The sequence below is a fragment of the Kryptolebias marmoratus genome, linkage group LG19 (genome assembly GCF_001649575.2).
Source record: "Kryptolebias marmoratus isolate JLee-2015 linkage group LG19, ASM164957v2, whole genome shotgun sequence".
Classification (NCBI taxonomy): domain Eukaryota; kingdom Metazoa; phylum Chordata; class Actinopteri; order Cyprinodontiformes; family Rivulidae; genus Kryptolebias; species Kryptolebias marmoratus.
In genome coordinates, this window is record NC_051448.1 from 10,563,499 (window position 1) to 10,578,212 (window position 14,714).

General features: G+C 41.8%; 2 protein-coding genes across 5 annotated transcripts in view; one reads left to right on the forward strand and one right to left on the reverse strand.

The window, feature by feature from the left end:
- The window catches only part of lin9 (lin-9 DREAM MuvB core complex component), a 29,386-nt gene extending 15,415 nt beyond the window's left edge, over positions 1-13,971 (reverse strand). The window contains exons 1-15 of one of the 4 annotated variants that reach the window (XR_005234502.1): positions 13,864-13,970; positions 13,045-13,077; positions 11,543-11,634; positions 10,942-11,052; positions 9,964-10,094; positions 9,612-9,737; positions 9,369-9,526; positions 9,131-9,264; positions 8,880-9,008; positions 7,408-7,509; positions 7,236-7,316; positions 7,015-7,140; positions 6,664-6,846; positions 6,394-6,491; positions 5,395-5,565 (exon numbers count right to left, since the gene is read on the reverse strand). Coding sequence is in view for 3 of the 4 variants with exons in the window: in XM_017423195.2 (XP_017278684.1) it covers positions 5,460-5,565; positions 6,394-6,491; positions 6,664-6,846; positions 7,015-7,140; positions 7,236-7,316; positions 7,408-7,509; positions 8,880-9,008; positions 9,131-9,264; positions 9,369-9,526; positions 9,612-9,737; positions 9,964-10,094; positions 10,942-11,052; positions 11,543-11,634; positions 13,045-13,077; positions 13,864-13,894 (1,641 nt within the window). In the remaining variant the exon portion in view is untranslated. Of the gene's footprint in view, positions 1-5,019; positions 5,566-6,393; positions 6,492-6,663; positions 6,847-7,014; positions 7,141-7,235; positions 7,317-7,407; positions 7,510-8,879; positions 9,009-9,130; positions 9,265-9,368; positions 9,527-9,611; positions 9,738-9,963; positions 10,095-10,941; positions 11,053-11,542; positions 11,635-13,044; positions 13,078-13,222; positions 13,827-13,863 lie in introns of those variants that run through there. The other 3 variants (XM_037981514.1, XM_017423195.2, XM_017423196.3) reach the window with 3 other exon arrangements.
- On the forward strand, positions 3,456-5,025 carry mixl1 (Mix paired-like homeobox). Its single transcript, XM_037981698.1, has 4 exons — positions 3,456-3,555; positions 3,674-3,912; positions 4,033-4,159; positions 4,299-5,025. Exons 1-4 carry the CDS (start codon positions 3,456-3,458, stop codon positions 4,862-4,864), a joined length of 1,032 nt encoding a protein of 343 aa, XP_037837626.1. The 3' UTR covers positions 4,865-5,025.
- Positions 13,972-14,714: the final 743 nt, after the last annotated feature.

The following is a 14,714-nucleotide window of genomic DNA, read 5'->3' on the forward strand; positions in this document are numbered from 1 at the left end:
ATGCTAATTGGTGCAAAGTTGTCTACAGGGAATAAACTAATACAAACACTTTCACCTTTTGTGTACACTCTTTATTGCAAAAATTAGACACTATCCTTAGATACTCTTCCGTCTTCCTCCAACAGCTGGGGTATAAAAAGAACAGGACGCAAACAGACGTCTACAGAAGCAGTTAACTATAAATAAGACCATTCATTCATCCATCATCTGCTGCTTATTCCAGAGTCTGGTCGCGGGGGCAGCAGCTTGAGTAGGGAGATATCTCTTTGACAGCCACTTCTTCCAGGAGGATAGTCTCTCCAGCGTGTCCTGGGTCTTCCCTGAGGTCTCCAACCTTTTGGACATGCCCGGAACACTTGCCTAGGAAGGCGTCCAGGGGGCATCTTTACCTGAACCACCTCAACCGGCTCCCCTCAATGTGGAGGATCAGCAGCTCAAGCCCCTCCTGGATAACTGAATTTGTCACCCTGTCTCTAAAGGAGAGCACTCATGTCAGCCGCCTGTATCCGAGATCTCATTCTTTAGGTCACTAATGGCAAAATGAGGTTACCAAAAAAAAAAAAAAAAGTCTACATGTGATTTAAAGGAGGGGAAAAACTGTTGCAAACAACAATTTAGGAGTGCAAAAGATCAACTAAAAATAATAACTTGGATTCAAAATGAAACATAATTTGTGACACAAAAAAGCAGATGCAAAACAAACAAAGAAACAAAAAAAGATTCAAGTTGATCAAAATAAAACATTTAAAATCTCGTAAACCATCTGCAAGCTACATAATTAAAGACCTGACGCAACAACAAAAAAATCTGCCTGCATGTCTTTGTTTTTTGTTTTGTGTCACTTTCAGTCTAAAAATATGATTAAATGGTCAAATAATTACCTCCTTTTGTCCTTCATTTAGCACTTTTTCTTGGACTGCTGTTTGAAAATGTCATGAGGCTCAAGAGAAATGTAGGAGAAACTTGGAGGAATTTAGAAAAAGACGGCGACAAAGCCACAAGAATCCAACCACACTAACTTTAAATATCTCTTAAATACACAAAAACAACAAAAGGCAGCTGACATTTTAATATAGCTCTGTAAACCTTTGAGGATACGTCTGAATGGGAAATAGATGAATAATAGTCAGGTTAAATAGCTGACTTCTTAGTCTTTAAAGGTGATAAAATGCCTTTGTTTTGGGATTTAAAGGCAGCTACTTATAGTGGAAATGGTTACATTTCTGAGCTCAAAAGCACATAACTGAACCAGAAAGCCTAATGTAAAACTGCAGAAAACCCGCTGACCTTGTGTTTTTTACTGACCCTGACCTGTCTCTACAGGTCAATATATACAGAGTGTATTGTTTGTTTGATAATCCAAAGCCATCAGCAGATTTCTCACTGACGGTCACACAGGAGCAGGAACTATAACACCTTGATTTTAGCATAGCAATATAGCCAATACCCAATTAGGGCCTTCAGACAGAGCAAGCCGTGGAACTGTGAATGTCCCAACCAACATGCATATCCTACCTGCAAAGCTGCAGGTGATAAAGCACCGATGCTGATGTGAAATGACAACACGGGCTTTAGGGCCCGTTCAAAAACAAGTTCACTGTCACAGAAAGGTTATTGGAGCCATATGCTGCGACAAACCGCTGCACACGAGTTAAAAGTTGATGAGATACGAGCCAAATATGTGGCCTACTCCACAGCGACTTAACCAGCAAGAGCTGAATCGTATAAATCTCATGAATGTGAATGTCACGAAGAGTCTGGATATCATTTAGAGCAGCGGTTCTCAAAGTGGGCCATGCAGCCCCAACTGGGGGGTCCTTAAAATCAGCACTTACATTTAAGAATGGTTGCTTAAGGCATTTTCCACTATATTTGATACAAAGAGTAAAAAGAGCTGTCATAAATAAATATAAACAGTATTGTGGATGCTAAGATTGTTTGTGCTGTCATTATGTGCTGGTTTAATAGCCATTTTTGTACATTTAAACCAGCAATAGATGGAAAACACGAGCTTTATCACTATCATTTTGTGGGTCAGAAGCTTGAAAAGTTTGGGAAGCACTAATTTAGAGTTTGACTTCATATTGTGGAGATAAAAACCAACTCAACCCGCACCCAGAGAGGTTTCATATAAAGCTTTAAACGTTAAGTGTTGCATTCTGTGTCAAAAACTGAAACATCTGAAACTGAAATTAAATGTTCTTGTAAAAAAATAACAACTCATTCCTGTTCAAACAAACGTTAACAGGCTAACCTCTTGAACACGCCATCTTAATTGGAGATGGCCCGTTCAATTATAGGTTCCCACTCTAAAGCACCTTTGAACTGATTGTGGATTGAGATCGTTGCCTCTGAAAGGCGACAGGAAGCATAACTTCCCCTCAAACTGAAGAGCTTCCTTTGAAGGACTTTTTTTGTTCTTCAAACACATGTTACAGTTCTTTACTGACAGTTCATGATTGTTTTAAATATTAGATACATAAAGATAAAGCAGTATATGCTAAATATATGTTGTATTTCAGCATTTATGACAAGAAGTGGATAAGTAGGTGGCACACTTTAAGGTGATATAACAGCTGTACTTCACACTAAAGGATAATTTTAAATGATATGAAGCGTTAAACAGCAGCAGAAAGTAAGTGTTCACTTCCTGCTACGCCTTTTTGAACAGGAAAAGATAAACACTTCATTGTTTTTGTCATTTTGAGTTGCAATTTATGGCGTTCGACACTCATAATAAATATGACAATATGATCTCTTTTACTACATGCTCAAAAAAATTTTCATTTCATGTTGGATAAGCTAAATAGATAGGAACTTTTAGCTGGCTATCCACGTCGTCACCACACAGTTGAGTGTTTCAGCCAAAACATAAAGTACCTCTAAATTACAACACTCAAACAGAAGGTTTATATCATGTTTAATCACTGAACTGAAATTATTGATGGAAATACTAAATGCTTTTTTTTTCCTTTAATGGTTCATTCTGTTTAAAAACATTGCACATTATAGTTATATTCTAGGGTTTTCTTGGCATTTTGTTTTAATGAGTTGCAGAATAGATTTTCATACAATTTGCCTGGTGGGTGGAAATGTGTATTAATGTTACCAAGAGCAAAAAGATTGTTTCTTTATGAAGAATATTAGTGCATTATTGCTTCGTCCGTGCCGAAGAGGGTCACTGTTGTTGAATGTGTATTGAGCCCGGGGCCTCCATTAGGGCTTCTTTAAACAGCAGCGCTCCTGGTGTGAGGCTTCACGCCTCCGCGGGGCCCGCAGACCAGACGTCTGAAGCGGCTGCCAGTCGGAGCCGATGGTCGAGCCATTCACACGTCCGCTCAGCATCACCTTTGATCGCTGGGGGTGGTGGTGGTGGAGGGGGATGATTTAACCCGAAGGAGCACAGAAGTGTCACTCGCAGTCTTGTCTCTGGAGCTCAGAGGTGGAGGCTCGCCATGTCTGCTGTTCACGGGACCAACGCGCGCGTCGGGGACCCGAGTCCTTTCCACGTGTACCAACAAGAGGCTCCGCAGATGAGCAGCTTGGTGAGTTCAGGTGAGTGCCCGGAAAAAAAAAATCCTTGTAAACTTTTTTTTTTTTTTGGCAAGATTCGTGGCAGACAGGCCTTGATGGAACCGTGCGCAATTTACGCATCTCCAACTCGCCCCCGTTTTGTTTTTTTTGCCTTCAGACTTTGGAGCCTCGGGTGTCGCGAACTACTTCACCTCGACGAGTTCTGACCCGAGGCCGGACAAGTGCGTGTCGATCCTGACCCACAGGAGGAAACGGACCAACTTCACCCAGCAGCAGATTGAGGTGCTGGAGAAAGTTTACTGCGACACCAAATACCCTGACATCTACCTGCGGGAGAAGCTGGAGGCTCTGACTGGGCTGCCGGAGTCCAGAATTCAGGTTTTTCCTTTTTGCATTGGCTGATTTCTCCAAAGAATTAGCCTCAGAGTCCAACATTGTAACCTGTTGCTTTAAATAAAGAAAAATAACTAGACTGACAATTGTTTCTTATTGTTTTAGGTGTGGTTTCAGAACCGAAGGGCCAAGTCTCGTCGCCAAGTTGGCTCCTCAGTCTCCACAAAATCATCCAACACATCAGCTGGAGGCCCTTTTGCCCAACTTCAATGTCAATTAGGTCCAGAAAAAGGTAGTTTTTCTGTGTAATTTACCTCCTGTCTTTCAATACCTTTAAAATAAAATACTTTAGTCTTTTCAAGTTGAGCATATTTTGCTCAAAAGCCTTGTTTGGCCATAAGCATCTGCCTCCTTTTGTTTTTTTGTGAAAGTTTACGACAACGCAGAGGTCCATCGGATAGGTGCTTTCATCGAAGATAGCTTAAGCTCCACAATCCACCGGCGCGCAGGGAGCGAGGGCACTCATCGGACCGGTTTCCCAACCAAACCCGGCGGCTTTGACCAGCCGCCATCTTCCTGCATCTACGGCAAAAACGTGAGCGGAGCGCCGGCGCTCCAGCGGACGCCCAAGGCCAGCCCAACGAGCCCGAGCTGCGGCGTTCGCCTCTACTCCAACAAAAACGAGCATCGCGCCGAGCTGGAAGCCGGCGGGACCGGCAACCGGGGCCCGAAGGCTCTGATGGCGTACGAGGACTTCCCGCCGAATAAAACCATAGGTCCGGAGATGAAAGTCGTGATCCCGCTCATTCCGAGCCAAAATAACTTCAACAGGTTGCCCCACAAAAGCGGCGGGTGCCAGATGCAGTATCCTCAGCTGAGGGCCACAGAGGGCTTCGGTCACTTTTCTCCCATCCAAACCACCGAAACACAGGACGTCACAGAGTCCGACTCAGAGTGGGAAAACAAGGCCATGGCTGACTTTGGTGGTTTTATGTAGAGTTAATGTTGAATCTGTGTCTCATTAAGAATGCCGAAAGTCTGAACTTATTATAAAAATTGTAAAAAGGCTGCTGTTTCATACAAAATAAAGAAAATTGTTTATTGGTATTATCTGTTATCTATTAGTGAATAAATCTGGAGAAGCAAAAAAGCCATGTTGCAATATTTTGTTTAATATAACAAGAGGAAAACATTTATGTACAATTGCCCTGAGGCACTTTCATATACAACTTTACAAAACTGAAAAAAGGAGATTCCCTAGGAAAGAGCCATTAACTTAAGGATTTTTTTTTGTTTAGGGCCACATCAGTGATGCAGGCTTTGTGTGTGTGTGTGAGAGATGCAGCAGCAGCCATGCTAAAAAGGTGGAAATACTAAGATCTGAGGGCTCAAACGGCATCCAAGCCCCCAGAGTGCCAGCTGCAGAACGGGGAGCCACGATGTCAGATCAACACGAGCCTTCTGTTTGGAGTCCTAACAGTTCGTGTAAAAGCACCATTTTCAAAAACCATTAACATGCCACACTGCTGTGTGTGTGTGTGTGTGTGTGTGTGTGAGTGTGAGTGTGTGTGTGGAACGGACGACGCGGGGCCTCAGACTGCATTGGTGTTGTTGGCAGCAAATACGTGCAGGTTGCCCAGCTGACTCAGACCGCTCTGGATGTGCGCCACGTGGATCTCAACATTATTCTGAAAGCAACTGGGCACACAGGAGAGAAATGAGCCACGACGAATAACAGCACATACAGAGCAGTTTACGGGGCCTGCCACTTGGTGTAATATTTTTTTTACCTTGATCCCCTCACCTTGAATCAACATGACTCAGGGACACGTTGGGGGTTGACCTCAGCTACGCCCACACTAAATCTGAGCTCACTATGTCTCAAAAGAACTGAGTTATGGCCATTTTTGAGTATTTCATTAAAGTACGTCAAGTGTTCTATAAGATATTTTGCTAACAGAGAGACAATCAGACATGATTTTAAAAGATATAGTCTTAATGGGGTCACTCATGTAGAAAGTGATGAAGAAAAACAATGTCTGCTGTTAAAAATAAATGGCAAAGGGACATGAAAACCCACTATCAGCCTTTTTTTTAACTCAAAGTTACTAACACACCAAACTGTAGCTTATTATCTTTCAGAATGACTGAGTTATTGTCATTTTTGCCTTTTCAAAGTTAGCTCTGGTGGCCATTTTGAATCGGGTGGACATAAAAATACTAACCAGTCGTAAGCAGCCTGCCTAACGATCGCTTTTTTGAAAGCTTCAACAATTTTGGCCTTGTGGTTCATGAGATTTTTCAAATAACTTTACAGCTTTGACAGGATCTGAAGCATTCCCTGTGAGGAGTTTTTGGCAAACTGCGTCGCCGTGGTAACTCGACATACCAATGATAGTAACAGCTTTAATGCTTCGCCGTGCTTTCCTGTGCTTTTCTCATGGCAGGCCCCAGTTCTGCTTTTCACAGATCAAGTTTAGCATTGAATAAAAAACAGCTGAGCTCTCTGTTAGTTTAGTGATTTACCTGAGGTTGGAGGGATCAATCGATGCTTTGATGTCATTAAGGGAGTCTGTTAAAGATTTAAACTCAAATGAATTCAGATCTCCTCCATCTGCCAGACACTGAGACAAAAAAAAAAAAAAAGAGGAGACTGGATAAGCATGATGTAATCACACCATGAAGGCACATCTCTGTGCTTCAGGTGCACAGTTTTCCTCCTCTATCCATCGTTCATATAAATAAATCCTCTGGTCCCGCCGTATGTTTCTGAGCCTGTGTGTCCACCCTCTCTACCTTTATCTGCAGGAGCAGAGCAGTTAGGCGGGAGATGAGGTGCGTGAGGCCCGGATTCGTCACGCTCTGCTGGCCGTCCCTCTGGGAGTTGCCCTGCTGCACCATCTGCTGAGCCTCCTCCTCGCAGCGCCGCCGCAGCTCCGTGGGATGGTCAGCTGGAACCATGCCCTGATCTGGAGCCAGCTGGAGAGACGAGACATTCTTCAAACATCACCAATAATAAAAAAAAAACAAAATAAAGATTTGAGCTTTTTAATTAAAAAAAAAATAAAAATCTCAGCCCAGTCAGTAAACTTGTCAGCGCTTCAACTCTGGGTGGGTCAGGGGAGAAAAGTGCATCCTTGGACTTACTTCACAGCAGAACTGCTGAACCTCGTGAAGAACTTTGTTCAGATCTTTATTGAGCTGCTCCAGCTCCAGCACAGTGGTGGCGTATCGCTTCTGAAAGTCCAGGTCAATAGGCAACGAGTAGGACTTCTGCATACAGGAGACACACGTGTTGTTAGGTCGGGGCGAAGGGAAACGCCTCTCAGATGAATTTAATCGGGGCAGCTTGGATTTGGAAATCGTACCAGTTTCTCAGCTTCTGTGTTCATTTCCTTTAAGTGCTTGATGTGTTCTTTTTTGATCATGAGGATTTTGGACAACCTTGTCTGCAAACAGGACAGGGGGAAACAAATTGTTGGAAAAAAAAAAAAACTTTTCTTTTTAAAGGATGTCATCCATTTGACAGGAAATACTTACAACTTGGACCAGGAATTTAACAGGAAATCCTCCCAGTGTGTCTCCCTCGGCACTTGGCAGTTTGTTCTTCCACGGTGACGGGTTCAGGAGAGGATCATTGTCCTGAAAAAACCATCAACACTTCTGTTTAGTACCTGAATACATCAGTGTGCACACCGTTTAAACACCAACGCTGTGGCATTGATTATTAGTTTCAAAACTAAAATGCAAACCAACTTATAAATAGTCAGCGTTGTACCTGCAGTGGAGTCGGGAAGGATTCCTTACAGCTGAGACAAGTTACCCAAAACTCAAAACCAACAACATACGAGCAAATATTTATCATCTAAAACAGGGGTGTCAAACTCCAGGCCTCGAGGGCCGCTGTCCTGGAAGTTTTAGGTTTTTCTGCTCCAACACACTTGATTTAAATGGTTTAATTACCTCCTCATCAAATCATCAAGTTCTCCAGAAGCACGTTCACAAGTCATTTATTTAAAGCAAGAACGCATCTAAAACATGAAGGAGAGCGGCCTCCCGAGGAACGGAGTTTGACACCTGTGATCTAAAGCAACCCAGCACCTTAAAACGTTTGCGGCAACGAGAGCCAACGCTGCATTGTGAATTTTACAGTAAATCACTTTCACATCAGAGGGACGGATAGATGCACCGTTTTCAGTAACACTGGGTTATAAACGAACCACCTAAAAGGCTCAAAGACCGTGTTGCAACAGAGAGATGTGGTTTGGTATAAACACCAGGGATGGGCAGTATTTTACAGTTTACAATGTGTCATAAAAAATAAAAATCCCAACAATAATTTGCCACCCGCTTACTGTTGGAACTATGCTGCCACTGTCTGCCATAAGAGCATGAAGAAACGCTGAATGTGTTTAGTATTAAATAAAATAAATTAAAAGAGTTATGGTTCAGCAGCACAGTTCGGTGTGGTAAAGCTGTCCATCTGATAACAGGTGAGTTTAATTTGGAGCAATATTTGTGTTTGTGAGGCGCTAGACTATTACATAGATGATCAGGCCTATACAACTCACTCCTCCTGCCAAAGAGTTCATTTAAAATTCAATTCAATTTATGAAATGAAAATAATTGTTTGATGTCTGGCCTCCTGAGCAATTTAGTTGAACATCCCACTGTAGACTGTCTCCAGTAATCGATTTATTTATTTACCCTAAATACCAGGAAATACTTTTTAAGTTTAAGTGTGATGTAAAAATCTACAATCTAGTGTTCACTTCAGCCCATATGTAGTTTTAGCAATCTTGGATTAAAAAAGTATTCCTTCCCTTGTGTCCCCGGTCAGAAAAATAAGATCAGTGTCAAGAATCCAAACTGAGACTACCAACAAGTAAGACACTGACTACTCATAAGTGAACCTGATCCAGGCAGCTGTTTGAGAAGGTTAACGTGCTCACAGAGCAAAGTTCAATGAACAGTAGGAGAATCAGCCATCGTTACACGTAGGTTTACAGTACCATGTGAACGGGCGTGGTAACAGATGGGTAGGGTCCTCTAGGAGGGGTCATGAGGTTCTGCATGTACCTTGTGGACCGATGCTTCTGTGCAAAGGCTGAGATGGGCATGGTCTCGTTGGGCTCATTGCTCTGGAACACAGGAATTTGGTGGAAATTTAAAAAACTTCAGGACTGCCATTAGGGTTGGGAGTCGTCGAAGCCGTAGAATCAGAATTATCACCGAAAGCACGCAGGAAGTAAAAGAGCCTTACCAAGACCTCATAATCAGGCACGGTGTGAGTTCCCAGGCCACTGCGGTCAAACGTCACACGATAAGTTGCAGCGCTGGTGTCGACGGCATCAATCTGCCCCGTGAAAAGCCCGTCGTGGACGCCTCGAAGACGAGCTGTTAAACACAAAGCATCATTTATTTCTATATTCGAAATGGGTGCAAAAAACCCTGTTTATTTTTAGAAGAACAGGTTTGTTGATGATGCGCGTTCATCTCACCGGTAACTTTTGTTCCTATGATGAGCGGTAGAGGGATTTCATCGGGGAGGTCTTTGCAGTTCGACAAGTCGGACAGTTTCCTTTGCTGCAAAAGGCGCATTTTCTGGCGTTTCACTTTCAGCGCGCTCCTCTCCTCAGAAAAGAATGCTGGTGAACACCTGGACGGGCGTTCAAGTGAAACATGAGTAAAAACCCCCCAAAAAAACAACAACCATTATAAAAAGGAAAACACGCTGAGCGTACCGCCGAGGTTTCCCCATCAGTCTCCTGATCGTTCCCCACTCAACTCTTGTCAGTTTTCGTGTTTTCAGGTTGGGGAACGACTCTTTGAGGCACAAGCAGAATTCATTGTCACCTTCAAAAAGGGGTCTGCAGAAATAAAAGCAAGATATTAAGTTTAAACAAGTCAGTTAAAGAAAACTGGGGTATTCTTCTGAACACCCCAGTTTTCTGGGTTAGGGTTAGGTTTAATGACTATAAGAATATTAAAATCTGTTCAGTTTATATTTAACTCTAATTACAGTTACATACAAAAGCTTAACTGTATGTTATGTTACATGATTATCGTCTTCTGAGGGTGACAGTGAGACTTTACCTGTCAATATTGGAATAAAACCATTCATAGATGCACCATTTGTGAGCTTTGGGTAGTTTAAGGAGGTTTCTTAATCTCAGCCCTATTTTTTGTGAAGCCTTCTTATCTGGCGTCATGACGTTCGAAAACTTCTGCAAAGACAACAAATAAGTAAATCCTTCCACATACAGACACATAAGTACTATGAGAAGCGACAGGCAATAATTACAGGTATAAAATACAGAAAATTATTGCTCTTTTGTACAGTATCGAGATGTATGGCTGCAGAACAGGTTGATCAAGTTCATCTCCACTTCCTTGAATACACCAACAACACAAGGAGCTTTTCCTTCATTACAGAACGTTTCTGGCACAAAAGACAAGTCCTTAAAAAAAGGAACGTCAAATGGCTGATATTTCTCAGCACCATGAGTAGAGAAACACACGCCCCTGATGTAAAAATCTCAGAGGGATTTTATAAAACACCTCAGGCTGGGACTTAGACACCTTCTGCTCGCCTTGGAGGGATTTCTGAACGGACCGAGGCGGCGAGGGGGGGGGTTCTGAAGCCAACCCACCCTGATGCACGGGGGGGATAACAGAAGCAAAATGGTTGACATGAAAAGGTAATCCGGCTTTGCAGCTAAATAATGTGATGAAGTGATGATATACGGTCTGTGTGACCCCTCCCCCCCTCCAGTCGCAGGATTAAATCACAACAAACAGATCCATGATGATTAACAGCAACTTTTGTAGTTAATTTAAAAAAATAGTTAACCACACAGAGAGTCAGTACACTGAGTTAATTCACCATGTTTTAAAAACGATATGAGGCAGACGTCCATCACACATTTAAAGAGTTGGGCTCCACGCCTCTTTTGGTTCCTCAATGCTTGCTTGATTTCATAAAGCTGCGATTATTGAACGGCCAGAGGCAGCATTAAGATAGTCTGGTGTTGGCGGCCATTTTGTGAAAGAGGCTGTAGTGAGCGGTTCTACCTGTGGTGTCGTGGAGACTCTCTGGCTCCTCCGAGGGGACCTGGAGGGAAGGCGCTGCTGTGGTTCGTCTTCATCCCGAAACAAACGGCTCCTTTTCGAGCTCCTTGTAGGCTGAAGGAACAAATAATGGAGTTTATCAATAATAGCAAAGTTTTTAAACAGAATCTTTATCAAACATCACTTAGAAAAAGCTTCTAAAAGTGGAGCAGTGGTTCAACAGACTCTTTACCAATAAAATGCTTTTCATATTTATTAAAGATAAACTGCTTTAATATAAAAAAAACCTTTATGCCTTTCAGACCTATGTTTTCACATTACTTTGGTCACCTGTAGTCAGAAAAATACCGCAAGATGCTTAATGTTAAATAAATATTAAATTAAACTTTAAAATAATATTGTTTATCTGTTCTAATTAGCTAATAACACACCAAAAAAACAAAAAAGTAAAATGCTTTTTGTTAATAACTTTTAAATCTAGTTATTTTTATTTTCATTGAAGGTCTCTGTGTCGACCCAATTCCGTGAAGATGTTAGCGTTCAATGCATTAATAGGTGAACCCATTTCTGTGGCATCGTCTTCACATTTCATCCCATTTCTTACCGTGTCCATCGTGACAGAGGAATGTCGTCCTCTGGTGTTGTGAGCTCTCGCGAAGCTGTTCTTTTCATTCAAAGTGTTGGATAAACTGCCCTCTGTAAGACAGAAAACGGGATTTACAACTATTTTCACTAAGTCCTAAAAGAAAAAAATCCATATTTACTGATAGAAACACGTGTACCATCTGACAGAAACTATTCAGGCAGTGCAGATCATCAGCTTGTTGTTACGAGGATGACAGAGAACTTCAACCATCAAACCACTTTTAAACAGTAATTAACACATTTGGTCTAAAACACACACAGACTGATTCAAACCTGATAAATCTTCAATGAAAAAATTATTAAAGATATAATAATAATAATAATAAAGATATGGGGCGGCAGTGGCTAAGGAGGTAGGGGTTTGTCTTGTGATCGGAGGGTTGCTGGTTCGAACCCCCCGCTCCGACTGTCTCAGCCGTTGTGTCCTTGGGCAAGACACTTCACCTGCCTTGCCTACTGGTGGTGGTCAGAGGGCTCGGTGGCGCCGGTGTGATGGCAGCCTTACTTCTGTCAGCCCGCCCCAGGGCAGCTGTGGCTACAATGTAGCTTACCGCCATCAGTGTGTGAATGTGTGGATGAATGGGTGAATGATTGTAGTGTAAAGTGCTTTGGGGTCCTTGGACTAGATAAAGCGCTATATAAGTGCATGCCATTTACCATTTACCATATAAGAAAAGCTTAAAAAGGCACTCATTGTAAAGCATGAAATCAAACATAAAAACGGTCATGCTGAACTTTAAGGGGGCCGTTTGAAGGCGTTTACACCTGTAGTCTTCCAGATATATTGATAAGCAGTTCTGAAATGCGGGTCCACACTCAATGTAAACAAACCACTCGACCGAATCCGCTGAAAACCCTGTGGAAGCTCGAGTCACGCGACTGACCTACATTGTGCCGTGTAGGTACTCTGAGAATACGTTTAGATGGAAACATAAAATAATGTGTTACTTAACGCGAAAGAAAAGAGAAAGAACGAGAAAGGCAACTGTCCCTAAATAAATAAATATCTGGAATCAAGCAGGGCAGAGGAGACATAAAAAACAGATCAGCAACCACACAAACCTTTTGTCTTTTTATCTGCATACGTTACTCAACAAATCTGAGCCTAAATATGTACAATTACATTTAAAAAAGTCGGACTTCTCAATCTTAAAAGGGCTCTTTCACTGACATCGTCATTGCTGACCTATTTTTAGTCACTTTGGTTGTTTTTTTGTAGGCAAACAAAACACACTTGGTAGTCGGCACATTTGCAAATTTTGCTTACAAATTTGTACCCAGGACACATTAACCATGGATATGAGAAAACATACTATTTTTAATTTATGAATGGGTTCTTTTTGACTGGTCCTGGAGTACCATTGAGTCCAGTTTACCAGAGTTAGACATATATTTAAAAACAGTAAAAAAAAAAAAAAAAAAAAAAGCTGATTAAAAGACATAAATAAAGTAGCCACATACCTTTTAGACTGACCAGCGCCTCAGCCGAGGAGCCTGGCGAAACAACACAAATATTAATATATATGGTAAATTAATGGCCAGCTGAAATCAAATCACTTTTAATAAGAAAGGACACATTTCACTGCAACAAGAAAGGTGGCCGGGCTCATATCTCCATGCTTTAAAAGGCAAAATGTACCTGTAAAATAACCTGTGAGACGGTCCTTTTACACTGACAGCATCCTGATAGTAGGGCCTTTACACCCAAGTTTGAGCTGTCAAACACCAGACGATACCAAAAACCAGGGCTAAACGAGGGGACGTTACAACAAACTGAAGATAATATCCAATTATTAGCTTCGTTTGGATCGATCATGTCAGGTGTTGACACACGAATCAATTAGAAAAAAGAAAAAAACAAAACAAGTTACCGTCTAACTTAACAAAAGCTACACCCCACTAGACAGACGGGTAAATAATATCCACGGTAGTCCTTTTGTTGTTGTTGCTCTCCTCTACGGTTAGCAGCCGTTAGCTCAAAGCTAAGCTAACGGCATTTGTTTACCCAGTCGAGCTAAAGTAACTTCTCCAACTCCGGCATTAGCTTCGGTTAGCCTGCCGAGCTAGCGAGCGTTGGACCCGGTGTCCCGACGTCTGAACGCGGCTTCATAAAGTCAACCAGGAGCTCAGAGCAGCCGCCGCGTATTCGGCGCTGTCTGTTTTTCCGTCAGCTGTTTGTCTGGCTACAAAACAACAAAAAAAATAAAAGGAGGAGAGAGGGAACCTCCGCTCGTTCAGGCTGTAAAGCAGGCTGATTTTTTTTTGTGTGTTGTTACTCACTCTCGTCTAACAGCTGGTCCATGTCCGCCATCTTGAATTAGCCGCGCCGCTTTTTCAAAGACTTTGTCAAAATGCATTCTGGGTCGGAAAATCTGTCCGGAGGGCGATTTGAGAGACAAAATCCACCAAATACAACACAACGACAAATACGAAGCGACTTAGCGTCACCTCGGCATTTAGACTTCGACCTTTACTTACCCAAAACCCAACTTTTTTGTAGTAAATTAGACCGGAAGTGCTCGGAAAAATGTTTAATATAAAAACTTGATCCTACATAGCAACCGCTCCTTACACCTTTCAAAGCGTTAAAACCCACAGTTTGTTCTACTTTGTCACTATTACCTTATATATTATATAATATGCTGCATATTGTTTGCTTTTAAATCATCTCAAATATGAGAACAACATGCATTTTATGTAATAAACCTCTTACCATAAAGGTTTCTTGCTTGCTTTTAATGACATTTACATATTGTTTTTATCTGTGTGGTCAGTTTTGTACCAAAAAATGGGGTTCATTTCATTCAAAACTGCTACATTTTCAAAGATTTCACAAATTAAATTGTATATAACTACTTATAGATGCTATGACAGAGTAGAGTTTGGAGAAAAGGTTTCTCAGTAAATGGTAATTTTGATAATATTTCACAGTGGCTCAAATATAGGTGGTTTACAGGCAAATCTGTAAATTCATTTGATCGATGTTAAAGAGATTCAAATTGACTCCTAATTTTATTCAGCGTACACCTGGAACACCTGTTAGTGCATAGTCACCATAAACGTAAGGAAAAAAAGAACAGCTATTAATGTAAAAAACAAAAAAAAACAAAAAGGAGCCCTAAAGGTCGTCT

What these genes read in the sequence shown, in the direction of transcription:
- mixl1 (XM_037981698.1), top strand. Translation starts at nt 3,456, where the DNA reads ATGTCTGCTGTTCACGGGACCAACGCGCGCGTCGGGGACCCGAGTCCT. An exon ending in GAGCAGCTTGGTGAGTTCAG is followed by an intron (nt 3,556 to 3,673) that starts GTGAGTGCCCGG and finishes TCGCCCCCGTTT; the next exon opens with TGTTTTTTTTGCCTTCAGAC. An exon ending in TCAATTAGGTCCAGAAAAAG is followed by an intron (nt 4,160 to 4,298) that starts GTAGTTTTTCTG and finishes TTTTTGTGAAAG; the next exon opens with TTTACGACAACGCAGAGGTC.